Source organism: Lissotriton helveticus, chromosome 12 (assembly GCF_964261635.1).
Source record: "Lissotriton helveticus chromosome 12, aLisHel1.1, whole genome shotgun sequence".
Taxonomy (NCBI): domain Eukaryota; kingdom Metazoa; phylum Chordata; class Amphibia; order Caudata; family Salamandridae; genus Lissotriton; species Lissotriton helveticus.
The window spans coordinates 45,825,241-45,837,807 of record NC_136073.1 but is presented as its reverse complement, the minus strand read 5'-3'; the positions used below and the strand labels follow the sequence as shown (position 1 = coordinate 45,837,807).

Here is a 12,567-nt window from a genome sequence, read left to right as displayed (position 1 = left end):
TCTGTGAATGAGATCTACTCAAAAGCTCCAGTCTTTGCAAGAGAATCACAACCGTTGCAATTTACTACTATACCTACTCTTGTCAAAGGTGGTGTCCTAGACTTGCTCGTTTCTAAACCAGACTCTCTCTTACTCTTGATGACCATCTGACAGTTAATATGTTTGCAAAATAGTGATGGATGGAATGCTTGACTTAATCTCAGCCGCCAGTAATTACTTTGGGCTGCATCCTAATCCATTGTTATTTTGCACACCATGCTACCTCAGTTTAGACCCAGCCATATGCAAATTGGTCTCGACCCTGCTCCATTGGGAAACCGTTCAGCCCAAACTGCCAGTTCAAATCCTCCCTGAACTGGTACACAAGCAACCCTGGACCAGTGCTTCCTCATTTAGGGCTCTTCAGCCAGGTAAAGCTTGGTTTCAGGGACAGTGTGCACAGGGCCCACGTCTCGGCATACCCATCCCATTTATGGCAACACATTTAAATATTCAAAAAAGTGACTTCTGTGATGTAACATTGGTGTACTAAAGTGTTGAACTATGTCCCTAAGTCCAGTTTTAAAACAAACCCTTTCAAGTATTCCCAAGCAATAGTCTGGGTAAACCAGCCAGTATTATTTTTTTTTTTTAACTTCACAAAGTTATTTTAACAGAGAAGGTGCTCACTATACATAATCATGTGCTGATTTTAGGCAAATCACTCGATCTCTACTGTGCTTAATTTAAAATTAATCTGACCTAATATAATGCAATAAGTTTCACGCAAGGAGCTCCAATGCCTTTGGGCAGTTTTTGCGTTATACAAAACTGCACTAAATATATAACAAAATGCACCACTGGGCCTCGTTTTAACATACAAATTGATATAGAGCCTTGCTGTGTACTCTGCTGCAGAAGGGTTTTTTGCAAGTTTGCTTACCTCAATGGTATCAGTACAAAGATTATCCAGAAGCCTTGTGATTTTAGTGAACAGATGCCAAATGCCTGCAGCCCAATGCAGTTCACCGCCTGCCACTCTTATGGATAGATCAATATCTTGGCTACATTCAACACATTTACAAACAGTTGTTGTTAAAAAGGAACACAAAATATGGTAAAGGGTATGTGATTTTGGTAATTCACAGCATTTTGAGAACATGTCTACTATTTGGTCAGAATGACTTTGTTAACTCTAACTGCTCCATAACCACAAACCTTTCCGACCACCAAATGATTTGAAAACTGCTTTGCAGCAGCCTTTACCTTCTCTGGATATGTGCCTAAGGTATGGAATTCCCTATCAGTATTTGTCAGATTACTCGACTAACTCCCTGAACGTATTTAAACATTCCCTCAAATCTCACTTTCGTGAGAAATACCTCAATACTCCGTATTACCTGGTTTATTTTTGTTCTAGAAAATACATCTAAACCAACGCATTGCCGTGGAAAGATTCAGTGTTTTATATTCATTTATCCAAGCAAATAAATCTAAAGCAAGGCAGTGCCTTTAGAAAAATGAATCCTTGTCTGCATCCTTGCTAATCATGTTGATAAATGAACTATTTAAGTTTACTCTGTATTGCTCATGTCACTCATATTAAAAATACATTATACTATTTCTTGTGATGTTTCTCTGCAGTAATCCATATAAACACAGGGTGATCTGGCCCCATCCTGGACCTCGTTCTTACTCTCATGAAAAATTCTAGACAAAATAAAGTACTTGAAGTGTGAAGCTATAGTATTATGTGTCTTCTCAGCAAATGTGTTGTGGTTGAGATTGCTATATTTGTTTTTGGGCTACTAAGCCTCTGTTTACTCTGACAGTTCTGTTTTATTGTATTGTAGTGTTTTTATTTTTATAGTACTTTCGTGGCTCCGCAAGGTCTAAATCGCTTTCACTGTTAAGTAGCTAATCTATTTGTATTATTTTTTGTAGTGCATCTCAGCCCTGACAAGGCCTCGGAAGCATTTTTTTTCACTGGGTTCATGACGCCATATCTGTGTCTGTTGTAGTTTGGCCTCTGTAAGAATTGTTGGGAGCAGTGTGTGAGGTTTTGGGTAGGTTGGAAATGTTATGCAAGATTTTACAGCACATAAAGAGATCCTAACAATAGTTACAGATACACATTCAGTACTTTGCATGTTTGCATAGAGCTCGTTTTAGATGGAGATTGCAGACACATGATATTTTGAATGTTGATGTAGACCTTGTTATAGATGGATATGCCATTGATTTCATAATCCTTATGTTAGAACACTATATTGGACTGCACATGGGCTGTGGGGGAGAAACCAGAACCCTCCAATAGTTTCTAGCCCATCCACTGGTGCCCAGAACATAACGTGAATAGAACTGTCCGGCAGCATTTTTCTCCATTTGACGAGTGGAAGTGCCCAGCTAGTCCATTGAGCTCTGGCCGTGGATCTTTTTATGCTCGTTGCGACGAGACTGTATATGAGCTTTGAAATGTCATATTTTGGTGAAAAGCCAAGTTTTATCGCTTTTCTGAATTGTAGCTAGTTGTTTGTCCCAATTTTTTTTGGGGGGGGGGGGGGCAATTAGAAACAGTTATCGGTTTGTACCGAGGAGGAGATTCCACCTATATCGACTCTACTAAAAACAGGACTGCTACAGCATGATGCCACTCTTGATGGAAAAGGCTTGTAGAGAAGTTGTTACAGTGCTGTGGATTGCTCTTTAAGCAAATACAGAGAGCAGCAAGAGAAATTCTTATTGGAACAAATAGCCAGTGTTGAGCTTTAACAGGAATGATATGGCCACCATGTTTAAGGCTGTGATCTTGTTTTACAAAGGCATACTGGCTTTAGTGGAGTTTGTTGATTAGGTGCTTTGTAAGTCCCATGTATAGTAGTCCTTTGGTACAGTTAGACCTGATTGCACTTGGGCTGTTGAGGCCTGTAACCATATGGGCTAAGCTCAGATGGAGAAAGTTGATTTGTAATATTCTCTTAGTTAACGTCAATTTGGGCTGCCTGCTTGGAGTCCTTAATCACCCCCAAACTCTTTACTTCTGGTAATGTGCTTGTAGGAGATCCAATCTCCTTAGGCTAGTCTGTTTTTGGGGCTTCCACACTCCACAAGTTGGGATCTCTTTCAGATGGATTTTATTTTAGATCATTTGGGAACACACAGTAGTCGGCTGCCCACATGCATTCATTCAGTAAGTCCCAAATGTATTCAAATAAACTGTTTTTCAGTTATTCTCAGTTAATGGCAGGGGATGAATACAGGTGTTACCAACACACACCATAGCTTACACTGCCCTCCTGCTCAAAACAACAATTTTCCAAAGGTACTAAACTAAAAAAGCCTTTGAGAACAACTAGGCGGGTGGCCAGTGTTGGTTCCAGTAGTTATTTAACAAACAGATGAATTTTCATGCGATTAAACAGATTCTGCTCAGTTTGGTGTGCCTTCTGGCAGCAACTCTGCCTTACTTTTAGCACATTTTGACAGCTATTTTTTATTGTAGCTCTTGGACTTGCTCTATCCCGATTTTTCAGAATACCTCTTATTCACAAACACTTCCTCTTGATCGAGAGATGCTGGATTTCTTTAGAGTATCTCCCAATATCATACATGCACTGAACACTACAGTATCAATACTTATACAGTACTATTTGCTTAACTGTAGAATTATACATTGTTTACCCTACTTTTAGATATGTGCTTCATTTGCACCCTTCTTGGTAGCCGCAAAATGGATTCGTTGTTCGCTCTTTTGCTTTGCAGTTATTAAGACATTTGTTTTTAAAAAAAGTAGGAGCATCTGCTGAACACTAACGATAGAGTTGTAGACCAGTAGTAGCTCCAACGTTTTTGTGTACAGTGCTGTTCTGTGTAAGTGCAGCTAATTTTGCCATCTTGTCAGATGAATGTGGAGAGAGAAAGTGGAGGATTACAAAATCTTGGATGAGAGATGACCCAAGTTCTCTGAAACTGTTTCAACTGTGGTGTCATGATAGATATTTCAGAATTAATTATGTATGCTTTATCTATGCAAATCACGTAAGTGCTAATCCCATAAACGCCTGGTAAATAGATTGTGCAGTTCAGTGCTTAAAAGTTACTGGAGTAAGAGTTCAAGGAGACACACAAAGGTATTACATTGTTACCTCAATAGTAGTAAGAGAATTCAAACATTGCTAGCACACGTTCGTATATACCTGTAGTAAATTCTGCATGCAGCGATAGTGGCTGAAAAAGAATGGTTTTTTTTTCTTTCATGGTGAAGTTCTCAGACTTATTTCTCTCTTGCAGGTCATCCAGTACCAGACAGTCCGTTACGATATTCTTCCTCTCTCCCCTACCTCACGAAGCAGACTAAGTAAGTACAAAGCAGGAGAGTGGAAATTTAAGGAATTGTGTTTTGGGGTTTTGCTGATGTTGGGTTTGGAGCGAAATTGATTACCATTGTTTCTTTGCTCTGAAGGAATTTTCCGTCTTTGACCTTCTTCTGTATATGTGTGCATTGTGTTTCCTATGCATGCCGTTGCTTAACTGTATCTTCAATGGAATGAAACCATGTTGCTTGTTAAATGGAGACATTAGGGCCCCAATCACCTCTTTAATTCTTTAATTCCACATTAGCATGCACTATGGAGTTTCAACATCCAGGACCACCTAAAAAACTGCGTAATGCTCCGATGAACACAGACCAGCCTCAAAATACCCAGAGTCCAACACCTGAAATTAGTGTGACCTCTATTTGTGGCTCTTGTTTTTGATGTTCAGATTTCCTGGAATTTCCAGTATGTGATAGGTTATTGTTTATAATGTGGAGTCAGTTACTTAGGAGCTTCTGGTGTTGGTAGTAGCTCCTACTTGCTGCAGGATATTTGGCCAGAATAAAGGATTTACTTTTACAGCTGTCTCCTTGCATTTAATAGACGTTGCGGCCGACTCTACCTGCCGGCCTCTGAATACTTCAGGTAGACTAAAATGGAACTTGTGGTCTGTAGTGCCAGCTACAAGAAGTTCCTCTGTTTCAAGAAAGTAATGCTACAATAGAAGGATTGTGAGCAGGTTACCTCCTAGCTGGTGAACACTCCTTTCTTAGATAGTATGGAGATTTTCCTTGTCCAATACGAGTATTGCTGAGGCACCATCTGTCTAGTTTTTTCATTCAAAGACTCTACTGTTGATTGTCGGCCCGTCAGTGTATTAGAAATATGTATGTTCCAATGTATTAACCTGTAGTCTTTAAGATCTGTAGTTCTGTGATCGTCTGTCCATGGCTTCTTTGGTTCATCTTCTTCTGTAGCATTTTATAGAGACATTCTTGGCACCAGTTCTTTTATGTCAAGCAAATGCAAGGAAGGAAATACAAAGATTTGGAGTTGAACCTATTTTTTTGGGATATGAATCTACCTTGTGACTCCTTGATTGCTCACTGTAAAGACGGAAGATTGCTTTACATTTTTCACTCTCCTCTTGGTAGTCGTTCCATGCGTGCCAAAGAAGAAATTGAGTGACACACCTCTCACTAATGGCACTGCTAACGCCATGGCATTCATGGACAGAAATACATCCAGTATATGACGGCTACATTCACAGTGATGACAACTGACAGAGATGCGAGGAAGGTCCATTTTCACGTCAGATAGGTTCTCTCAGGAATTGCAGAAGTTGCGATATTTCCATACTGAAGTATTTTTGGTTGCATCCCAGAGGCTTCAGTATTTGTCCACTTCCTAAATCAAGATGCCAGGCCCTAGATATTGGAACTCTCTTCCACACCAGCGATGAGGACACTAGCCTGGCATACTGAATTTAGGAAGCATCAAGGGGGTTCTCCAACCAGCAATCCCATTCAGTGGATTCAAAACCACAAAAGGCAGCAGCATGAAGGACAAAAATCATCCTTCCAGAGACAAAGCAGTAGGAAGAGCCCAGTTGTTGGCAGCAAAGGAAAAACATAGAACCGCCCAAAAGCAGTGAATAGCACACCTCTGCTCCATGTCTGAAAATCCCAGTGATAGTAAGATTAAAATTCACAATGTTCACGGCAGCAAGTAATTTAAGAGATAATTGCACCACAAACATTCTGGATGAAAAGTAACCAGTCGCACCCATTTTTAACAGACTTGTTTGAGATGGGACAACATCATTCTGAATATTTAATTAAAACAGAGTACAAGGCTGAAAGTTCAAATGAATTTACTCCTGTTATTTCCTGTTGGCAAAAGGGGATCTAAAAGAAGAATTCAGGTCCCCTTTTGTTCTGAAATTAGTGAACAAATGAGAGCTTTTGCGTTTTCTAAATGCATTGCAATGGTGCAGCCCAATCTTTGGAAAATTAGTTTATTCCTACCAGGATGTCTGGCTTCTACAGGCAAAATTGTGTACCGAAGGATAACACCATTTTCAGACAAATTCGGATGTACTTCGCAAACCACAGCAAGTCAGCCTGCCTTCTGGTGGAGAATATAAAAGGCTTCAAAATGTTTTTACGTCATTAAAGGGGCTGTTCTTTGTGCATCAGAAGTGCCTTTTCGAAGTGATTGCTGTCTTAAAATGCAGCTAGATTAATTTAGTAGTGTCCTGCATTTTTACTGTCCCATTGGCATTTCTGCTCTTGAGACCACTCCAAGAAGGATTGGTGATAATGAGGATATATGTTATGTTATGTTATGTTATGTTAAAATGGAACTTTTATAGCGCAACGGCTACTCCAAAGGAGTGTCCCGGCGCTTTGAGCTCCTGACCAAAGAAAAAGAGCTGAAAAAACATAACAGTAAAAGTAAAAGAGCAGGGGCCTAGAAGATGGGACAGATTATCCAGCGAATAGCCAAGTTTTTAAGTCTTTCCTGAAGGCAAGCAGGTTTGCGGTGTTTCGCAAGGACACCGGTAGAGTATTCCATAGCTGAGGGGCAAGGAATCTGAAGGACCGGCCGCCTAGCCGAGCCCTTTTGACGCGTGGCACCCGAGCAAGAGCCAAGACTTCTGACCTGAGGGATCGAGCAGGTCGATAGAAGTCCAGCCTCCTCTGAAGATATTTGGCACCATTGCCATGCAAGGCCTTATGGGCAAGCGTCATGGCCTTGAACAGTATCCTCTTCCGCACCGGAAGCCAGTGAAGGGATACAAGGAGATTAGAGGCACTGGTGCGACGGTGTAGGCCAAAAATTGCACGCGAAGCAGCGTTCTGGGTGACCTGCAAGCGCTGGAGGAGGTATTCAGGCAGACCCAGATATAGGACATTTGCATAGTCCAATCTGGACCCTATGAGTGCCTGAACAGTGATCCTCCGATGTTCCACCGAGAGAAGGGGAAAGAACTTGCGTAGCATTTTAAGGATCCCAAAGCATGTTCCCGTAAGAGTAGAAACCTGGGATTTGAGCGAAAGCTCGTTGTCAATTTTAACTCCCAGGTTCTTAGCCCACTTAGAGGACTGAGCGGGAGGGAACATGTCAACAGGCCACCATCCCTGCCAATCTGGTTCCGATGGGCATCCGAAGAATAGTATTTCGGATTTGTCCGAGTTGCACTTAAGGCTGTTGTGTGAAAACCAGCTAAAAACAGCCCCAAGGCACTCACGGATCCTTTCTCCATCGAACTCTTCGCTCTTACAACAGGTGAAAAGGAGCTGGGTGTCGTCAGCATAAGAGACGATCCGGGCCCCGTAGGACTCCGCCAATGTCGCCAGAGGGGTCATAAAGATGTTAAATAGAGTAGGGCTCAATACAGAGCCCTGAGGCACTCCGACTCCCAATGGCGGCATCTCGGCGGACCCAGGTGGGACCCAGACCGTCTGCCGGCGGTTGGCCAGAAAGGAACAGAACCAGTTGAGCACCGTCCCCCCTAGTCCGATGTCATGAAGTCTAGTGAGGAGATCCTCATGGGGGACGGTGTCAAACGCCGCCGACAGGTCTAACATGACTAACATCACCCTGCCTCCCGTGTCCAGCACCTCCTTAACGATCTCCGAGACTTCCAGGAGCGCCGTCTCGGTGCTTAGGTTGGAGCGAAAGCCCGATTGGGATTCATGAAGTAATTCATTAGACTCCAGGAAGTTGGAGAGCACGCAGTGCACGTGCTTCTCCAGGATCTTAGTCAGTGCTGGAAGGAGCGAGATTGGCCTATAATTGGAAGGCGCCTCTGGGTCAAGACTGGGCTTCTTGATCAGGGGGATGACCATGGCTTGCTTCCAGGCCTGGGGCAGGCATCCCTGACTCAGGGATAGATTAAGAATAGGATTAGCTATGGGGTTGATGACGTCTGCCATTTTCGCTAGGAATTTTGCTGGGCAAGGATCTAACGGTGAGCCCGATTTAAGGTTCCTCATCAAGGCTAAGGAAGTAGCAACCGGAAGGGAAGGGAAGTCTAGCAAAGCTAGGCCTGGGGGAGATACAGAGACTGTCTCAGTCGGCACCGCAGACAAGTCATCTGGAGATCTCGACGAAAAAGAGTCTGAATTTGCTTGATTTTGGTGGTGAAGAAGTTGGCAATAGTATAAGCCCAGGTCTCCACCGGGGCATCCTGAGTAGAGATTGACCGGGGGCTGGTGAATTCACGCACGATTGAAAAAATCTCCTTACAGGAGCTAGCTGCGCCTTCAATCCTCTTGGCGTAATAACATTTCTTGCCCTGAAGAACTAGATCATGGTATGACTTCATCATGATTCTATAACGTTGTTTAGCCTCAGGCTCATACTGGGCTCTCCAAGCCCGCTCAGCAACTTTGCATTGCCTACGGGCGTGGGCTAATTCCTCCGTGAACCAGGGGGCAGAGACCCGTGGGGCAGCGGACCTGGGTGGCTGTAAGGGAGCGAGCTCATTTAATCTGGCAAGAAGCCAGGATTGCAGGCTCTCCAGATCTTTCTCCAGGTCGCCCATACAGGGCACAGGGTGATCAACCCAAGCATGCATTAGCATATCTGGGGTCACCCGATGGAGTGCCCTATAGCTGCTGCCCTGCTGCCTCGTGGCCCTGGCCGGAGAAGCCTCGGTGGATGGTATTTCAAAATGGGCAAGATAATGATCAGACCAAATGACTGGCAGAAGTGTTACAGCCATGATCGGTGTGGTGGAAAAGACCTGATCAAGTGTGTGACCTTTGTCGTGAGTCGGACCAGAGAGATAGGGGGAGAGACCTAGGGTAGAGGCGATATCCAGCAATTTTATGGCGTCCTGGTCATTGTGGTCGTCCATATGGAAATTGAAGTCTCCCGCCAGTAGGCACCGTTCCGATCTAAGGACAAGGACCGACCTGGCCTGCTGGAGATCATCAAGAAAGGATCCCACTGGACCCGGAGGTCTATAAACAATCATACCCTTCAGCGCTTGTTGCGGCGTTAGGGAGATGGTAAAAGCTAGAGAGTCAGCCCCTGCAATGTTGTGAGTATGCGTGACCGTGCACGGAAGAGATTTTTTCACAACCAAGGCAACTCCTCCTCCCCTGCCCTTGTCCCTGTCCTGTCGATGGATGGTATAGTCAGAGGGAATGGCTGCCACAATATCCGGGTGGGAGGAATCATTAAGCCATGTCTCAGTGAGCATCAAACAGGTGGGACTGGTCGTCGAGAGGAGATCAAAAATCTCTTGAGTGTGTCGGTGCAACGACCTCGTATTAAGGAGTAAACAAAGGTGTTTTATGCTACACTCCTTAACAGGGATAGGGGAAGGGAGGGAGCGAACAGGGTGCCAATAGTAGGCAGGGCACTTATGTTTACCCCTATATCGGCCAGGATAAACTAAGTGACACGACGTATTCCAGTTGCACAACGAATAGAGCTCTTGAGCAGAGTATGAAAGCATAGTGGCCAGAGGTACCTGCCACGCCCAACGCCTCCGGGACGCTGACGGGCGCAGACGGGCAGGACTCTGGCGCGACTCAGGCGCAGGTCCGGCGCGTCCGCTGACCGCGTCCGCTGCGCGGAGGGAAAGGGGAGCTTTATATAGCGCTGCTAGAGCGCGAGGGCGGAGAGTCCTACCCCCAAGATGGCGGCCGAAATGCGATCCCTGCCCTCGGCGTCAACACTCAGCCGAGGGCGGTCTAAAACCCCAAACAAGGGTGAGGGAGCAGGCGAAGCGCTTACAAGCGCTGGGAAGTCAAAGGCAGGCAGCTGGGCGCTTATAACACAAGCGCGATCTTAGGCTGCACAGTAATTAAAATACAGTTTGCAAACACGAAAAAAACACACTTGTTTTAAAAAAGCCCAAGAATGGAGAGAAGACCTCCCGGCTTCCGCCTCAGGAGGGAAAAGGGTAAGGTAGCAGTTGGTAATCACCAGCAGAATAGCAGTATTCCCTTTTATAGCGCTGCTAGAGCGCGAGGGCGGAGAGTCCTACCCCCAAGATGGCGGCCGAAATGCGATCCCTGCCCTCGGCGTCAACACTCAGCCGAGGGCGGTCTAAAACCCCAAACAAGGGTGAGGGAGCAGGCGAAGCGCTTACAAGCGCTGGGAAGTCAAAGGCAGGCAGCTGGGCGCTTATAACACAAGCGCGATCTTAGGCTGCACAGTAATTAAAATACAGTTTGCAAACACGAAAAAAACACACTCGTTTTAAAAAAGCCCAAGAATGGAGAGAAGACCTCCCGGCTTCCGCCTCAGGAGGGAAAAGGGTAAGGTAGCAGTTGGTAATCACCAGCAGAATAGCAGTATTCCCTTTTATAGCGCTGCTAGAGCGCGAGGGCGGAGAGTCCTACCCCCAAGATGGCGGCCGAAATGCGATCCCTGCCCTCGGCGTCAACACTCAGCCGAGGGCGGTCTAAAACCCCAAACAAGGGTGAGGGAGCAGGCGAAGCGCTTACAAGCGCTGGGAAGTCAAAGGCAGGCAGCTGGGCGCTTATAACACAAGCGCGATCTTAGGCTGCACAGTAATTAAAATACAGTTTGCAAACACGAAAAAAACACACTCGTTTTAAAAAAGCCCAAGAATGGAGAGAAGACCTCCCGGCTTCCGCCTCAGGAGGGAAAAGGGTAAGGTAGCAGTTGGTAATATATGGATATATTGACATGCTCAAAGCTACTCTCAAATCCCTTTCCTTGTGGCGTCAGAACATGTTCAAGTGGGGCCCTTCCAGCAGCAAATTCATGGTCCGTCGTCATAGACAGGTGCTTTCAAGACAGGATGTGGAAACAGCATAGATCACCTAATGATCAAATCTGCCTATCTGGGGAAGGAAAGGACATGTCACATCCAAGGCTGAAACTGAAGGCTGTTCATCTTGGTTTGGAATTATTCCTTCTCTGTAGCTGGACACCATACTGCTCTTCCAGAGGTACACTGTGATTGATCACTGTACCTCAACTACCCATGGATAACACTTCCAAACCCTCTCAATGAACCTCTAACAATCTGGCACCTACTTCTTGCAATGGTCTTCAGTTTACAGTGTTCAGTTTTCAGATGTAGGAAATGTGACAGTAGATGAGTTTTGCAGATTGCTTTCAGAAGACTGCAAATTACTATTATGCTTCCAAAAATGTTCATGGTCCGTCTCCAGCTAGGGAATCTCTTGGCCCACTAGATGTGAATATAGGCCAATGATGTCACTAAGTCAAAAAAACACCCAAAAGACAAAACCGCACTTTTTGAACTATCAAACGATCTGTACATGTTTTCATACTTTCAAGTAGCCCCTAGCTAGGCGACGGTTGTATTGAATTTATTCCATGTGCGAATGGCTCTTTTCTGGGAAGATTACCAGTCCAGTTTCATGAGGAAAAACACTGTTGTAATTCTCGCACCAAAGGAGGTCATTAATTTGGTCTGGCTCACTGAAAATCTCTTTGCATTACATAGTTTATTTTTTAAGTATATCTTGATTTATGCAAATATTACAGTATGCATGTCATTTCGTGGGCTTATTTTCCAGGGTGCTGGCATATTTGTTAAGCATTTCTTCTTAACTCCAGATCAGAGTGGTCTAAGTATTTGTGCACTATCGGTTCTAGAACATACTTGAGTCTGCTATTACAGGATGAATCTTATTCAGCATGCCATCTTTCATACTACAAATCTGCATCCAATTAAGAAAAATTAACATAAAACATTGCCAGTGACGAAAAGGTGGCTGTTTTTTTCCCCATGGGAAGGTGGGCTGCGGACAGGTGCAAGATCCTCAGATCTTTCCTCTGTATCGCATCAGTTAGGAAAGATTACCAGATGCTGAGGGGGGAAGAATCCAGAATATCAGTATATGGTGGGAGCCTGTCGGTCCCAAGCAGGAGCCCCAGTTCTTCTCAGTCTAAGGGTCCCGGCATGCAGCACTACCCCTTTAGCCAAAGTCCAGATCTCCATCTCCTTTCTCCATCAGCAATATGGGTGGCCATTAGGATATTTCTAATGATGTGCGTCACATAGGGCTATTCCGAGGGCCAGGTTGAGGAATCTTTTGCCTCCTTTTTTTCCTCCAGCCACCTTCTATAAAGCCCCATTAGGCATACACCGGCTATATGAAGCTGTTGAGTGCCTAGAGTACCTTCCAGGTCTCTCATGACCTGCATCCAAAAGCGCTCAATTATTAGGCTGCTCCACACTATAAGGGAGAATTCTGCATCAACCAGAAAGCATCTAGGGCAGCTCAAGTCTGTGGTACGTAACATAACA

At 44.7% G+C, this 12,567-nt stretch overlaps 1 protein-coding gene across 2 annotated transcripts in view; it reads left to right on the top strand.

The window, feature by feature from the left end:
• Positions 1–12,567, top strand: part of CTDNEP1 (CTD nuclear envelope phosphatase 1) — a 76,360-nt gene that overhangs the window by 21,892 nt on the left and 41,901 nt on the right. For both annotated transcript variants that reach the window (XM_078668588.1, XM_078668589.1), the window contains exon 2: positions 4,270–4,336. In XM_078668588.1, the coding sequence (XP_078524714.1) occupies positions 4,270–4,336 (67 nt within the window). The remainder of the gene's footprint in view (positions 1–4,269; positions 4,337–12,567) is intronic.